At 43.0% G+C, this 15,128-nt stretch overlaps 1 protein-coding gene across 4 annotated transcripts in view; it reads right to left on the bottom strand.

Annotated features, from left to right (window-relative positions):
* MAD1L1 (mitotic arrest deficient 1 like 1) overlaps positions 1–15,128 on the bottom strand; it is a 352,753-nt gene that overhangs the window by 169,704 nt on the left and 167,921 nt on the right. For all 4 annotated transcript variants that reach the window (XM_005420353.3, XM_031056543.1, XM_031056546.1 and 1 more), the window contains one exon: positions 12,678–12,734. In XM_005420353.3, coding sequence (XP_005420410.1) covers positions 12,678–12,734 — 57 coding nt within the window. The remainder of the gene's footprint in view (positions 1–12,677; positions 12,735–15,128) is intronic.

Genomic DNA, 15,128 nt, shown 5'->3' with positions numbered 1-15,128 from the left:
TTAGTGAGGGGCTGATACAGCAATCTTATCCTGATGAAGTGTGTCTGCACGTCATTCAGCATTTTTGGAACTGTAAAAAGCAGGAAATGCTGAATCCATTATAGATGTCTAAAGGTTTATTTAACAATGGGCTGATGCAACATCCTTTGAAAGGCCTTCCTCAGCAAAAGAGCTGATTTTGAACAGCAGAGATAAATGGGAACTGAATTGCACAGAGCCAGCGTGGAAAGGTGAATTGAGAGGTTGTGTTGGACTACAAGTCTCAACACAATTCAAGGAGCTATTTCAGTACATAAATATTTAAAATGTATGAACACCAAGCAGACTTGGAAAGGAAGAGTGTATGCTAAAATAGACAAGAACAGAGAAAGGGGACCCCGCGTGTGACCCACGCTCTGGGGTCTGAAAACAGGCAAACCAGCACCTTGACATGGCAGTGGTGCCATCTGTGCTTCTCTCCATTGGATGCAGCAGACTAAGGAGCTTCTCTGCCTCTTCCCACAAGGCAGCACAGCAAGCTTGGTGTTGTCTACAGGCATATAAATGTGGCATCAAAAATCCAATGTACAAGAAACACCAGTGAGTTTAATTTGGGTGTCCAGCAATACCACAGCAAAGTAAGACACCATGCTGAGCACTTCAGAGATCATTCTGCTCAGTAAAAGCACCACCACCTCTTCCATATGCCCATCCCACTGGCATTCCAAAGGGCTGCTCCCCCAAAACATCTGCAGAGAAGAACACAGAGGGAGAACTAAGCCTTACCAAATTTCCTAGTGAACTTTACTCTTCTTCAAAAAATAGGACAGTACTTGTAAAACGAAATATTGCCTGCCATTTGGAAACAGGCTAAGCAGCCCAGGACGAGTTGGTACATTTTCTTGGGAAAATTAAACCTTGATGCCATTGTGAAACAAAAGCAATAAAGCCAAAGAAAATTAGATATTCAACAAAAAGTGGTTTGGAAGTACCCATCTCCCACTTGGCTGAAGAAAAAAAATATGTTTTTTTTTTCTCTTGGAAGATGAAGGCTGGCTGGATCACAGTCACCATTCTCTAGGGGCTCCACCATCTGTAACAAACTTGCTGTGCTTTTATCACTGAGAAGTCAGGGCTAGGAGCAACCTCTCAGCAAACACTTTCCTAAACATGTACTCATGCATATATATTATTGTTGATACACACACACTGGGAAATGGACATATGCTGACTTCTGCTTCTCTCCAATACAGTCTGGACTGTGGCTTTTCTCCTCCTGTTGCAGTAAAAAGAGAGCAATTTTTCAAGTTTATACCAAATGTCATTCTATTTCATTTCCAAATATAATCTCCCAGAGAGAAGGATCACTTGCCCTATTTCCAATCTCTAAAGTTAATACACAAATTTATATTCCTTTCTCCCACTCGCTCTCCTAAATTAAGAGGTGTAATTACTGGGAACGCTTGCTACAAACGAATGGAGTGCCAGGGGAGAAGGAGCTGTCAGGGCTGGACGTCTGCAGCAGCCACCCTCCCCTCTCCCCCATCCCTGGAGGACCCTGCTTATGAGGCAGTTTCTGTCTTTCCCATTAGCAGGGGTAGCTCACACACAGGAGCAGATGACAACCCTCTCCCTTTCCAGCCAGGGCAATCATAAGGGACAAAATTACAAAATTCACTTCAGCCTGCCAAGGCCCACTGGTGCTTGCCAGGATGATCCCTCTCCAAACCCACCTTTTGCCCCTCCTCAGCTCTGCTGACCTCTCAGGCAACATTGAGTTCCTTAAGAACAGCAGAGAAATGCAGATTTGAGAGCTAAAAATTCAGCCCCAGTCTCATCACTCTCCCCCTTCCTCATACCCAGCACCCTCTCCAAAGGAAGATTGATTATTATAATCAGACTTAGCTCTGACACAGCATTTGCATTTTCAAAGCACAGCACAGTCATTAACTAATTCATCTACCCCAAGGGAGCCTTAACGAGCATTCACCTCTCTCCCCTCTGATTCCCAGTGCTCAGGCAGCCTGCAGCTTGCCTTCCAACACCTCCCCTCCACATTGTGTGGCACCAGCACAACTTGGGGAAACTCCAGACAGGCTCAGCGAGCTGAACTCAGCCCCGCTGCAAAGGAACAAGAGGACAAATGCACAGACAGCCCATTTAAACCAGCCACTCTGTGATTTCCATACCTAATCACAGCAGGACTGGGTATGGCAGGAAACTTTGTTCTGCAAAGTAAGGCCAGCACCACATGGGTCCCCAAATGGCCCAAACCTGAGCTGCCTGCCCTGCTGCAAGCACGTGAAGAAGGAATCACCATCACATCACACCCCCAAAGCCCAGACTCCTCCTGCACAGCCCATCCAACAAACTCTTCCTTAAACACCTACAGTGCACCTTTGCTCCCTGACTCCTGCCCCTCTCAAGTGTCTTCTCACATCCCAACACCACCAGATGCCCATCACTCCCATTCACCCACCTTCCTTGGTGCTGTATTTATTTATTTTTACTAACCTGGGATGGGTGCAGGATGTGGCTTTGGAAATAAGCACTACTAATATTTCGGATGGATGGAAGCTGGCTCAGAGCTCAAAATTAACAAACCTGGAAAGTTCATGGGGAAGAAGAGCAAACATCTTGTACAAGAGACACACAGAGCAGGGGAACTGAAGATGTTAATTTAAACCTATGAGTTTATTCAAGTATAATTACACATTTCAGCCCTCACTCCAAGAAAGGAGCAGACAAGGAATCTCTTCCTCTCAGCCTGTCCTGCCCACGCTCACAGGCACTGCTGAGACCTCACTGCCACTGCTTGACAGCGAAACACCTTTGACAGCTCCACATCCAAACCCCCTCTCTTTGCTCCAACAGCTCATTCTGAAGAAAGATCACCTAATTTCCATGTTCATTCAGCTCAGAGCTCTCTGCTGTTATCAGCCTTGCTCCACCACTTCCACCAGGCGTGTAGATGACTGTTTCCTTTAATTACTACCGAAAGCTCCTCCCAGCCAGGGAGAACAAAACAGCTGGTGTCCACCGAGAGAAGGCAACGCTGGAGTAATTAGCCTTAACTGGCTGACACCTCCTACCCATTACTCCTGGTTAGAACAGCAAAACACAGAATAAGAGCCTGTTTAGGGAACCTGTCAAGGTGCCAGACTGGATGTACCACATCCCTGCCCAGTGTGGCTGTGGTGCTGGCACAATGGAGTTGTCTGCTCTTGAGAAGAGCATCACACAGATCACTTCTTTCATGCAGGAATAGGCATATTTTGCTAGAATCAAGTCTTCTAGCAGCTATAATTTACAGGCAAAGCAACAAATAAATGTGCAAAGATGTCATACCTTCTGCGTACAGAGTTTGAATACAGTTTGTTTCCTAAAAATATAGCCTCGAGGAGTTTCCTGAGCATTCAGTCAAGAATTCTCATCAAACAGGAGCTTGTAATCCCACCTCTCACTCCCTCCATCAGTTTTCTTGTTGAAAAATCATCACATAATAAACAGTTAGAGAAGAATCTATGCAGTTACCAAGCACCTAGGAAGATCAAAGGGGAAAGAGGAATCCAACATCCATTTTTGTTTCTTTGTTTTCTAACATAAATACAGCAGAATCAATCCTGCTTAATAAAGTAAAGAGAGCAAAGGAGCCTTCACTGAGTGCTTGAACTTAATCTTCTTTCTCTTGCTCACATGGAACAACACACAGCCTGTGCTTTTAGGAACAGCTCTCTCTCTCCTGCTGCAGCTCCAGACCAATTTTGCAGTTCACTACAGCTGGGAGCACTGTTTGCTGGCACGTCTTGGCAGGGGCCAGCAGAGCTGCCTGCTAAAGCTGCTCTCTGAACTCCCAGAGCTGGGAAATGTGAGAATGGGGCAAGGGGCCCAGCTATGTGAAAGCAGCAGCTCTCCTGACAGGGCCTCCCAGCTGCTTTAAAGGAAGCTGCAGAGCCTTGAAGAAGCCTTGTTCCCCAAACCCTGTCCAAAGAACAGGTTAAGTAGAGCAGGTTGAATTTTCTAGCTAAATTACCCATCCTGAGATTAACCTGTGACAAAAAGCAGTGGGCTTTCAATGTATAAGAAGTGAGCAATCTCTCTCCTGGTGCCAAAACCCAAAGGTCACAGGGCCCTGCCAAGACTGCTCTGCCCATTTCAGCCTCTGGGATGATGCCTGCAGGAACTTCAGTTGCCAGCAGCAGTCACAGAATGAAAGGCAAACAGCAATTCCCTCTCAAATACCATATGTTCAACTCTTGTGCCAAAGCACAAATCTGGCATTTTAACCTTTGGTGAACATGTTCTTGCTGCCACCAACAATAAACTCTGAGGCCCAGCTCAGAGGAAAGGTGTAGTGGATGTGCAGTGATGACATTAGCACCGAACACAGCATTAGCAGGACAGGGCCTGGCAGGAGCTAGATTTTATACAGCCAGTCTTTAGAGGTTAATGAAATATTCATAAATAAGTTAAAATTCTCCTGACAAGCCAGATCCTGTAATACAACAAAGAGTTGTCAGCCTCAATTAAGCAATTCCAAAGAGGTAGGGCTCTGCCATTCATTATTTACCAAGAGGTCATAGGAAAAATTCTGCTCTATGATCTCCTTGTCTCCATGGATAAATTGGGTTTTACAGCTCCTGCTGGAGGACTCTGCTGCCCTGATAGACCCCAGCCTGCCACAGTTACTACCTACCCCCAACAACCACCAGCCAAAGGCAAGAAACACTGGGAACAAGCTCTTCTAAGGACACAGACACGAAAAGACTGAAAACAAATGATGTAACAAGCTGATTAGGCTGTCGGTGTAAGGACTAAGTCTTGAAACTTAAACTTTTTTTTAAGCCTTTATCTCCCTTTTTGTATACACAAAGCCAGCCCCAGGCAAGAAGAGAAGTATCCAGCAACCTTTGATCTGCAGGCACATCCTCTGAACATGCCCTCCGTGCCCCCCCAGATCCCAGAGCTGGAGAGCTTCACATCCCCCTGCATGTTCAGAACAAGCTGTGCTTACAGAATTGGATCTCTTGCATCAGATCTCTCAGGATGGTCCTCCTCTGATGCAAGCACAGCTTCCCAGAGCTGTGAAAGCAGGAAGAAACTGGTCTCCAACCTTGTTACAAGCAAGCTGTAAATCAGTTATTATTTTGTCCTGTTCTAACACGATTGTTCAACAGCCCAAATTCTTCCTTTCCCTCTCTGGACATACACGGGCACTTCATGTTCCTTCTACAGCTTCTCCAAGCTGCCTTTTAGGAAGGCAGAATAAAGGACCAGAAATGATAGAATCCTGTATGTATCTTAGACCTCTCACCTGGTTTTCTCAAAGTGCTGAACATGATGTAGAGCCCCTGCATTCTCCAGGAAATTTTAGCTCAGCTAAATTGAACCAAGTGAGTCTGACGTAGCCCATAAACTTCTTAACAGGTTCTGTAGAGATGAATGAAGCCTGGAAAAGCACAATTCTTGCATTTCTATTAAATACCCTTTTACATCTCCAGGCTGTGCCTAGTATAATAAAGCCCCTGATAGTATCCCTGCTCATTTAACCAAGTAACTCAGTGTAATTCAGATTTTAGTGACAACAGTGACACTGACAAGGCCCACTCCAGCAGCAGCACCTTCTAAACAGGACATCTACTCACTTTTTTCCTCTGCTCAACAACTGAAGAGAAAAATCCTCCCCCCTTCTCCCTCTCCAGTCCCTGTTCCTGTTATCATCACGCCTGTCAGTACAGCTCAGGTTTTAGGGGTACACCTGTGGCATGGAGGCCACCCCAAATGATGGGCTGGGAATAAGGGCAATGTCCATGAGTCCCATCTGAGCTGGAATTGCTCTTCAGCTCTGGGTCAGACCATTTACCCCCGGTCTGGCAGCACCTGTCCCATAGGGAAGAGCAGCAGGAAAGCAGCTCTCCTCTTCAGGCAGCCACACTTCTTCCTCCTGGCAGTGCTAACCCCGTGTCAGCTCTTATCACATTGGAAGAGCAAATGAAAACAATCCTGCTGAAACCAAACAGTGCTGCCGTGTCCCATAAAACTTCCACCTTAATGGATCCAACAGCAGGTTCATTTGTGTAATGGGACTTTTAAACAGACCGTTTATTTCTTTTTAATTCGAAGGGAATGTGCTATTTGATCCCATGTGCCCGGCTAGATTTTTAAAACAGAGATAAACCAGGAGAATTGACTCACTAAGTCTCTCCTTCTCACCTAATTAAAACAGCATTGAGATAGAAACGTGCAGAGGTGTAATGCTGATCACATCTCCAGCTTACAGCAGCTTGGCAGCTCCCTTCCACCAGGATCCCAAGGATTCCTCCACACTCCCTGCTTTGCCCACAGTCACCTGCCACAGATGTTTCTGATGGTGCCACGCTTCTGTGTGCTGAACATGAATTTTCCAAGAGGGAACACAGCAGGTGCAACACACCAACTGAGGCTGTTCATCATTCCCCAGGCTAAGAGAGGGAGAAAAAAAATAACCTTGTCTGTGTAGCTCAGAGCTCACTATATTCCTACCCCGTGGGGAATAGCAGGGACCAGTTTTAATGTAGTTGTTTACAACAGGCACTGAGAGCTCTCTGCCAGGGAAAGGGAAAGGACAAGTGCACTCCCATCCCTCTATTCTAGGCTTCACTCCACCTTCAGAACCAAAACTCCACAGTAAAAACAGGGGAAGACTCAAAATAGGGCATCAATGATTCCTGCACAATCATCCCCCTCTTCTAACAACTCATAATTCAGAATTTAAAGGATCACACAATAAAGTGAAGAATGATATAAACACTGTGAAGCAAACAAGCAACAAATGGCTTCGCTGAAGTAAAACTAAAACTACCTGATAGAGAAAAAGATGTCTCAGACACATTCAAAACAAACAAAATTCAATGAAAGCCTTTGGTCTAAAAATACAAATGCACAAACACAATTACTGAGAGCACAGAGGCTTTACCACAGAGGAGCATAAACTGATCAGAAAGAGGAAACTACATGAAAACAGAAGAAACAGCACAGAATTGAAATGTCAGAGTGCAAGTCCCAAAACAGCTCCTACAAGCTGAGCCTTCCTCAGCCAGAAACTCGAGAGGAGGACAGAGTGGGGCAGATGAACTGATCCCATCAGGACGAGGAACATCAGCACTGTGTGGCACTGGAAATGGGAGATGACCTGGATACAGCTCAGCTCTTCCACCACAGAAGTGGAAGAACTTCCTGCCTCTACTCCATGATCCTGCAGAAGACACTTTTGCAAAAGCTACTGCAGGAACATCACCTGGAATGATGTGACCACTCTGATTACTCATCCTCAAAGGAGAGATGGAAAGAGGAAGAGATTTAAAGCAAGCTGCAAGATTCATGAGGAAACTGAAGAGCCTGTTTTAAGAGAAGGCTGCAAGAGCGTGATTTGTTTAACCTAGACAAATGAAAGGCTGGGAGAGAACAATTGTTCTCTATAAATATGTCACAGCATAAATATGAGGGAGGAAGAACAGTCACTGTAGTTTAAGGAGAATATTAGCACAAGAAAAAAATGGATATTAACTGCACATATATTTTCACTTGCAACTGGGAAGATTTCAGCTATCAGAGCAGTCTTCCCATGACAGTAATGGTGCAAACAACCAAAGCAGTTTCAAGACAAGCTTGATAAATTTATGGACTGAGATATATACTGAATTTGCGTCAGTTACTGAAGGACTGGACTTTATGATCTAAAAGTCCTCTTCCAGTCTTCTGTTACTATATCATTTCATTCTGGATTAGCTTCTTTTGCTGTCTCTTTATAACCAGGTTCATGCTTTTCAATCTGATTTGAGAAGTGGATATTTCTCTAAGATTGCCTCACTAAAACTATTCACCCTGCTGCTCAGCTGAGTGCCACACTGCTCATCTGTCTTGGCTTTGCTGGCCTCACATAAAGTGTTAGGATAAAATCTGTCACATGGGAAGGAGATTTGCTGTCACCTGCTAAATCAATTCAGAAATTATGTAATACACTTTTGATAGATGGAAACTTCCTGCACCAGTCAGTTGTCTCCTGCCCCTCCCAACCTGTTGGTTCTAAAGATGTTCCAGCAAAGCTTCATTTTTATTTATAACTACTGTGGTTCAGCCCTCTAATCTCACATTTAATTGCCTTCCTGTTACAGAAAATACAGAGAATTTACATTTCCACTAATGAACACCACTTTTGTTCTTGTTCTCAGTCTGTTGTATTTCTCGCTTTCTGTTCAGTAACTCTTAAACAAGAATTAAATTAGCTCTATTGGCCATTAATCCAGGGCAGGTATTCCTATACTAAAGTTCATATTTTTTCCTATTATCATTGGTGTTACCTATAAATTAAAAGCATAGTAATAACTTTTCCATGTTGCCTTCCAGTTAACAGCTAGCTCCCAACAACATCCAGCTCAGTGTTCTCTGAGTTTATTTCCTTCATGTCCTCTCATTTCTGTCTCCATTTCTGCTCCTGATAACCATCAGTGTAGGCAGTCACTGACATTTAAGTTAATCCTAAACATTATGATTTCATCAGACTGAACACATGATTGGCTCTTTAACTATTGCTGACCTGCTGCTCTTAAATAAAGGTCTCCCCTTCTCTGCAAAGGGTTAACCAACACTTTTCCCCAAAGCAATGAGCGTTGATTATATTAATTTGAAGGTGTCTTTATTGCCTCTATAAGGACACTCAATTTATGCCATTCATTTGGTGACAGCTGCATTCTTGGACTTCAAATCTTCTTTACCTCCCACCCTGCTAAGCAATTCCTCTGATTCTTATATCCATCCTTTTTAATCTGCTGGAGGGTGAAATTTAATTTGTTCCAAAGAGCAGTCTATAGATTTCAGAGCCCACATGGGCCAAGCTGTCTTTTGAAGATGAAAGCCAAAAGACGCCCAAAGCACCTCAGGGTAATGAAAATACAGGTGATGCTTTTTTAATACCAAGCCAATTTCCCTCAGGGATTAATGATGGAGAACAAAAAATCTTGACATGAATGCCCCCTGCTACAGAACCAGACTGGAAGAAAGAGTAAGATCAGAGAGCAGAGCTGTTGCTTGGATGGCAAGCTTGAGCCAAACAATCTCCTCGTGTCTATAAAGGGATATGAAAAAGGAAAACGAAAATTACAAAAACAAACACGTCTTCTGTTTCCCTCCCCTCAGGGAGGGAAAGAAAAATAATATAACAAACAAGAAGGCACTTTCCACAAATAATATTTTGGTGTGAGTGAAGCTCTCCCTCAGCTTTAGGCCAGTAGAGCACTAAACTAACACAGCATGAGAAATAAGATCCTGGGACCACAGATCAGGGAGCTGTGTGAACTCTGAGCAACCTTCTTGCACATCCTGCAAATAAAGACACTGTAGCACCAGCCCCAATAAAGAAAACTTCCAGTGCTGATCAAATTGTCAGAAAAGTGTACATTCATACAAAAAAAAAAAAAAGGAAACAACAAACATTTAGCAAGTAAAAAGAGAGAAAAACCCCATGAATCTCTCAGCACAGTGACCTGAGCCCTATTAAGAGTGGTGACTCTCATGTGTCTTATGGGCATACACTGTTCCCTTACAGTATGAACATACTTAAACTGTGAAAAAAAACCCCAAAAATAAATAAGTGAAGGGTTAGAGGGAGAGGAAAATCAAAGTTTCATTGTTAATTACATAGCACAATGATAAGGGTAATTTTTCTTAAATCAAAAAATAAATTCTAGGTTCAAGTTCCCTGAAGGATATAAAATATTAGAGGGTTTTTTATGGTTGTAATCACAAACTCATTTCTCCAGCCACTACTGGCCGTGTCTAATTAGGGCACAGTATGTTAATGATACAGAGGCACAGCCCAGAGATGTCTTCAGTTGCAATATTAATTGCATTTAGGGAAAGTGGCATGAATTGTGCTTATACAAGCTAATTAGTATGGGTTTGCTAATTAATACTGGAAAGTCAAACTGCCTTTGTCTTGTCAACTGCAATTAACTGAAGACATTTAAATTTCCTTTTTTGTTGTTCCTTCAGTTGCTCGCTCACTTTCAGTTGACAAGCAAAGAATCCCTGCACTGGAGCAGTGAGAACAGCCCCTCCATTTCACTGGCATCCCATTTTCCTCTAGCAGGACCTTGTGCTTTGGTCTGGCACAGGGCTCCTTATCACAAACACACCACCCTTCCTCTGCCATTGTCCCTGGGGACACAATTCCCTGAGCTTGTCCTCAGAGGAGAGGCCCTGAGAGCAGTGCAGACACTGTTCTATTGAGGCCACGATCCCATCAGACTTATCCCATGAGTATTGTACTTTTAAATATTGCTATGTAAAGAATGAATATTGCTATGTAAAAAATTGCTATGTAAATCATTGACCAGGGCACCAGAGATGCCCTCACTGATAGAAAGAAGTCCTTGGTTCTCTCAGTGAGGTGCTATCAGCCAGTGCCCTGGAGCCAGAGCCCAGCTCTTCATTTCCAGTGCCCCAGGGAGGGTGACAGAGCCATCAGAGCTCTTTGAGGTGGCAGCAGAGGTGTCACCTGCACAGAATTTTGTCCCAGAAGCAGCCCAAAGGATTCATCAGCCTGCATCTGCACCTGACAGGCGTTTGTTCCATTTCACCCAGAGCCTGTTTGCAGAAGAGCTGATGAAAAGCAATATCCACATCTGTCAGCACCCAGAGCAGGACAAGCCCTTCAGCATTCCCAGCTCAGCATCAAACTGGGGCTGGAGGCTCACAGGTGAAAGGGATGAAAAGGAAGGTGAGAGGCCAGCAATTCAAACCAGGAAAATAATTTTGCTGAAGTGTCAAATTTAAAGGAGTCAAAAATCAGGCCATTCTGATCAGGTGAGACACTGATCTGGAGAGGGGGGAAAAAAACACATAAAGAGAATTTTGCTGGATGGCAGGAGGAGAGTGGGGCTGGTGGCATATCCACAGAGCCTGTGGCAGGCAGCTATGGAACAGCCCCATCCAAAGGGGACAGACCTCAGTCACCATCACCACTGCAGAAGACACAAAGTGACAACAACTTTTCTCCATCCTGACTGGGGATGCAGAAGAAACATCAACCACCAGTGAAAAGGAGCTATAGTGTCAGGTTTTCCCTCAAAAGGGGAAAAGGTGGGGAAAAAAATCTCTTTTTCTCTGTATGAATCAATTCTCCGGTATTTACTGAATAAATTCAAGCTGCTGAATAAAGCCCACACCTCACAATCTGCAATCCATGGTTAAAGCACCCCAGAAAACAGCCTGTTCATGGGAGGGCGATGTAAGAGTTACTGGAAGATCACAAGACCAGCAGTTTTCCACTGAGAAACCCTTGGGAATAGGCACTGAACACTGACTGCAGCTTTATCCTCTGATGGATGATGCACAACATCAATTAATGCTTTAACACTGGAAGTTCCAGCTTCTCCAGCCCTCTGCTAGCCAACTTAATACAAGAAATTTTTGAAGGCAAACAAGTCAAAAAGCAGGCTTAATGAGCCAACTTTTAAATGTTAAAAAAACCCAACTCCATAACATCAGAACATTTAAAACATAACAGCAAGTTTTTCCTCTGATACATCCAGTGAGCACAACACCAAATTGATTGTATAGAATTTGAAACTGTTACAAGGCAGCACAAAATGAGATCAGCTGGTAAATAGGATTAATTCAGTTTTCTTTGGAAGTATCATCTGTGGCCTGTGTCACCACAGAAAGCAGCTGGGCATACAAAAATGTTTGCCCACAATGTGAGACCACCCCAGAACCGGAATCAATTAACGCTCTCATGGTGGAAAATCTGATGTTGAAACAGCAAGAGGCACAAATTTAAAAAAAAGATCCTAACAGACGTATGGCAACCCATTAATAGCACAGCAGGGGCACCTCATCCTGCCCTTCAGTGCCCTACTAGAGCTCAGCACAAGTCTAAAAAGACTCGTGTTGGCACTCTCGTTTATGGTTTGGATTTTAGAACAGATGTCTGTTTAGCACCTACTTACTAGCCAGTGCTGCAGGCTTGGTTTTATATTAGTAATAAAATTAATCACATCTACAGAATAAGTCTCTGCATCTTAGATACTGCTCAGGTTTTCCTTGTGACTAGGAAAAGTTGCAGGAATCCCACAGTTCATCCATTAGCAAAAATATCAGTTCACAAAATAGCTTAACACTGACACCTCATTTATTCCTGAGTATAAAAAATCATATTCAAGTCAAGAAACTGAATATAAACCTCTCTGCTACCTGGTTTTGTGTCCTTTTATTGTTTTTGGTCCTTGAGGGAAGTGCCAATAAAATAGACAAACCCAGAAGAAAATTAATAGATTTTATAAAAAAATAGTTTGTGGTAATTCTCTTGTATCTCATCTGCCTGTTCTCTGAACACTTGAGACTGAATCAAAGGCCCCCAAAGAAAGGAGTTAATTCAGTATGAAATTAAATTCTTGCTTCTGATCTAGAACTGCTAAGGAGAAAAGGAATTGCCAGAAAAAGGAAGACAGACCACAAGATTTCGTCCAACACGTTTTCCAGGTGAGTATGGAGACAGGGAGTGCCAAGACTGGCAGCAGCAACACAACTTTTGCAATGTTTATTTGCTGTTCATTTCTGAGTATTTGGAACTGATCCACTGTTTAAATGAACTGAACTTTGCATATTGCTGCTCTGTAAAACAACCAGGGGGGGAAAAAAGGCAGAAATTGAACACTTACCATCTCTGCTCTCTGCTTGTGGTTTCCCACTTCTTCCAGAACCTGAGACAGCTGAGCCTTCAAGACACAGGAAAAAAAAAAGGAAATTAAGTCTAGGATGTAATTTTGGAAGTTTAATGAGACTCTTTCCTCCCTTCCCCTAAAAAAAAATCACATATGGCACCAGGGTTTTCATGGGATTGAGAAGGAATTGTAAGTATTTGGTCTTGTTCTGTCCTATCAGCATCCCATGCCATGAGACAGTCCTGTCCCAAAGAGCCTGAAGTCTACATGCTCAAGAAAAACCAGGTTATTTTATCTTTATTCCAAAGAATGCCACAAGATGAGCCAGCCCAAATGTCAATCTCATGGTCCAGCCAGAACTGTGCCTCCATTCCATTGCTGTGAAACTGCAGAAAGGGTCTAAACCCACCCAGTTTTGCCCAGTTTAACTTTGCAGAAGAAGAGGTTTAGCTCCACAGCTCCTGAAAGGAGTGTGTGTTTCAAGCTAACTTCATAGAAAATGTTCTGTGAATTTCTGGGGTCCAGGGTTAGGTTTTTTCCCACAGCCTTCCAAAATGCTGTGGGAAAACATCAAGAAAATCTGCTCTTTAACATAAACCTCTTGAATTTCCATGAGAAAAGATCTCAATGCAGCTTTTTTACTTTTTAAAAGGGAAATTTGAAATGTAAAGAATCTCAAACCAGAATAGAAATACCTTTGGTTATCCTGGCATAATCTAGGGGGAAACAGGAACTTGACTCAGAAAAGGATCTTTTACAGAGTTTTGTTTATGAAAAAGGATTTTAAACCAAATGGGTATTTGGGAGACAGTTAAGAGAAGCCACACATAATACATGAATGCTATTACTTCCCACATCCTTGATTTTCTAACACTCTGCTAGGCTGCAATCAGCCTTTCTCTGCTTAGCAAAAAAACCAATGTAAACAAATAGAAGAAATAAAAACAACTTTCCTACAAACTGATTCATGTCATTTCAAGCAAATATTCATTAAAATCCTCTGGAGTCTCTCAACTTCCCACCACATATGAAATGAGTCTTTTGAGTGCCACATCCAAACCAGAGACAAACAGCAAGCGGTTTATTACAATGAAAAGCAAAACATTCAGCTTTGGAGGCTAACTGCACTGAAATAATTAAATAAAAAATACAGTCTAAGGGTTCAGCACAGCAGAAGTTCTATTTTGCCAACAAACAAGCAAACAGTTCCAAATTTCCCTGGCCCCAGAGCTCAGTGGAAACTGAAAAAGTTTCAGCCTCTTGCTGTGCAGGGCTGGGGATGATATGACATTATTTGAGGAAGAGACGCTGAAACAGGATGAAAAGGGTTTTAACACAAGCCTGGGACCTGGCACAGGAGAATGAAACACACTCATTAAACACTGCAGGAGATGCCAGCCCCAACCCAAACTGGAGTGCCTGGACAGGCAAGGGAAGAGAGCGAATGAAATGATCACCAAGCTTCATGTGGAAACATCAGGGAACTGTAAATTTGCAGACACCTGGGAAAGACTTTTCCCTACTGCTGCTGAAGCAGGTACAATGGAGCAGGCTGGAACCAGGAGTTGCTTGGGGAAGAATTAGAAAACAAGACCTTAGAGAGGTTATTTAGGAGAGGCACTGGCATAACCTCTGCAAAACACCTCAAGACTGATTGAATATTTTTGATTACAAACTACCCTGTTCTGTATATTTATTAGCTTTCTCTGTATGAAGATGACCTTTAGATGGAAACCACTAGCCTATTCTAAACCAGATATAAGAATTACTTAATTTAAAAATACATTAAAAATAATGTATTTTCTTACAGCAGCTACCAGTCCTGAATTTGAGGGTCAAATCTATGTTCAGCCTCCTGTTCACACAGACTCCTATGGAATCACAGAGTAACCCATCCTGGAACAGTGAGAATCCCCTCAAAGCTCAATACTCTATGGTTTTGGTGGGCACCTGGTACCTGGATCAACCCATCACACTGTGCCAAGCTCTGGTCACCCTCACAGTGTAAATATTTTTATTTATAACACCAAGCCAACAGTAATCTAGGAGCCTGTTTAACTAGATGGGTATAAGAGCATTTTAAAGCATAATACCTCCATAAAAGTCAGAAGAAAAGGATAGCAAAGACTCCAACGCATTTTACTTCAGGAAAAGGCTGGAAAAACCTTTTAGGCAAGAGAGAAATAATATAAAGGGATGGGGAAAATTGAAAATACAAGTGGGAAATATGCCATAATTTATCTTGGATATAATATGGCTTGGGGAAAATAACCATTTCAAGGTGCTATGCCAACAGAGACACAGAACCCTGGACAGCAAGTCCAAGCCAGCAGCACAACAACAGCAGATCAATATGATTTGGAGAAGCAATCAGATAAGAACTAAATCACAAAGTAGGTTTTCTTCATTGCATTCATTTCTAGGCAGCTCATCTCAAAGGGAAGAAGT

Source organism: Geospiza fortis, unplaced genomic scaffold (assembly GCF_000277835.1).
Source record: "Geospiza fortis unplaced genomic scaffold, GeoFor_1.0 scaffold237, whole genome shotgun sequence".
In the NCBI taxonomy this organism is placed as follows: Eukaryota; Metazoa; Chordata; class Aves; order Passeriformes; family Thraupidae; genus Geospiza; species Geospiza fortis.
The sequence above is the reverse complement of the archived record's forward strand: the minus strand, read 5'-3'. Positions and strand labels throughout refer to the sequence as shown.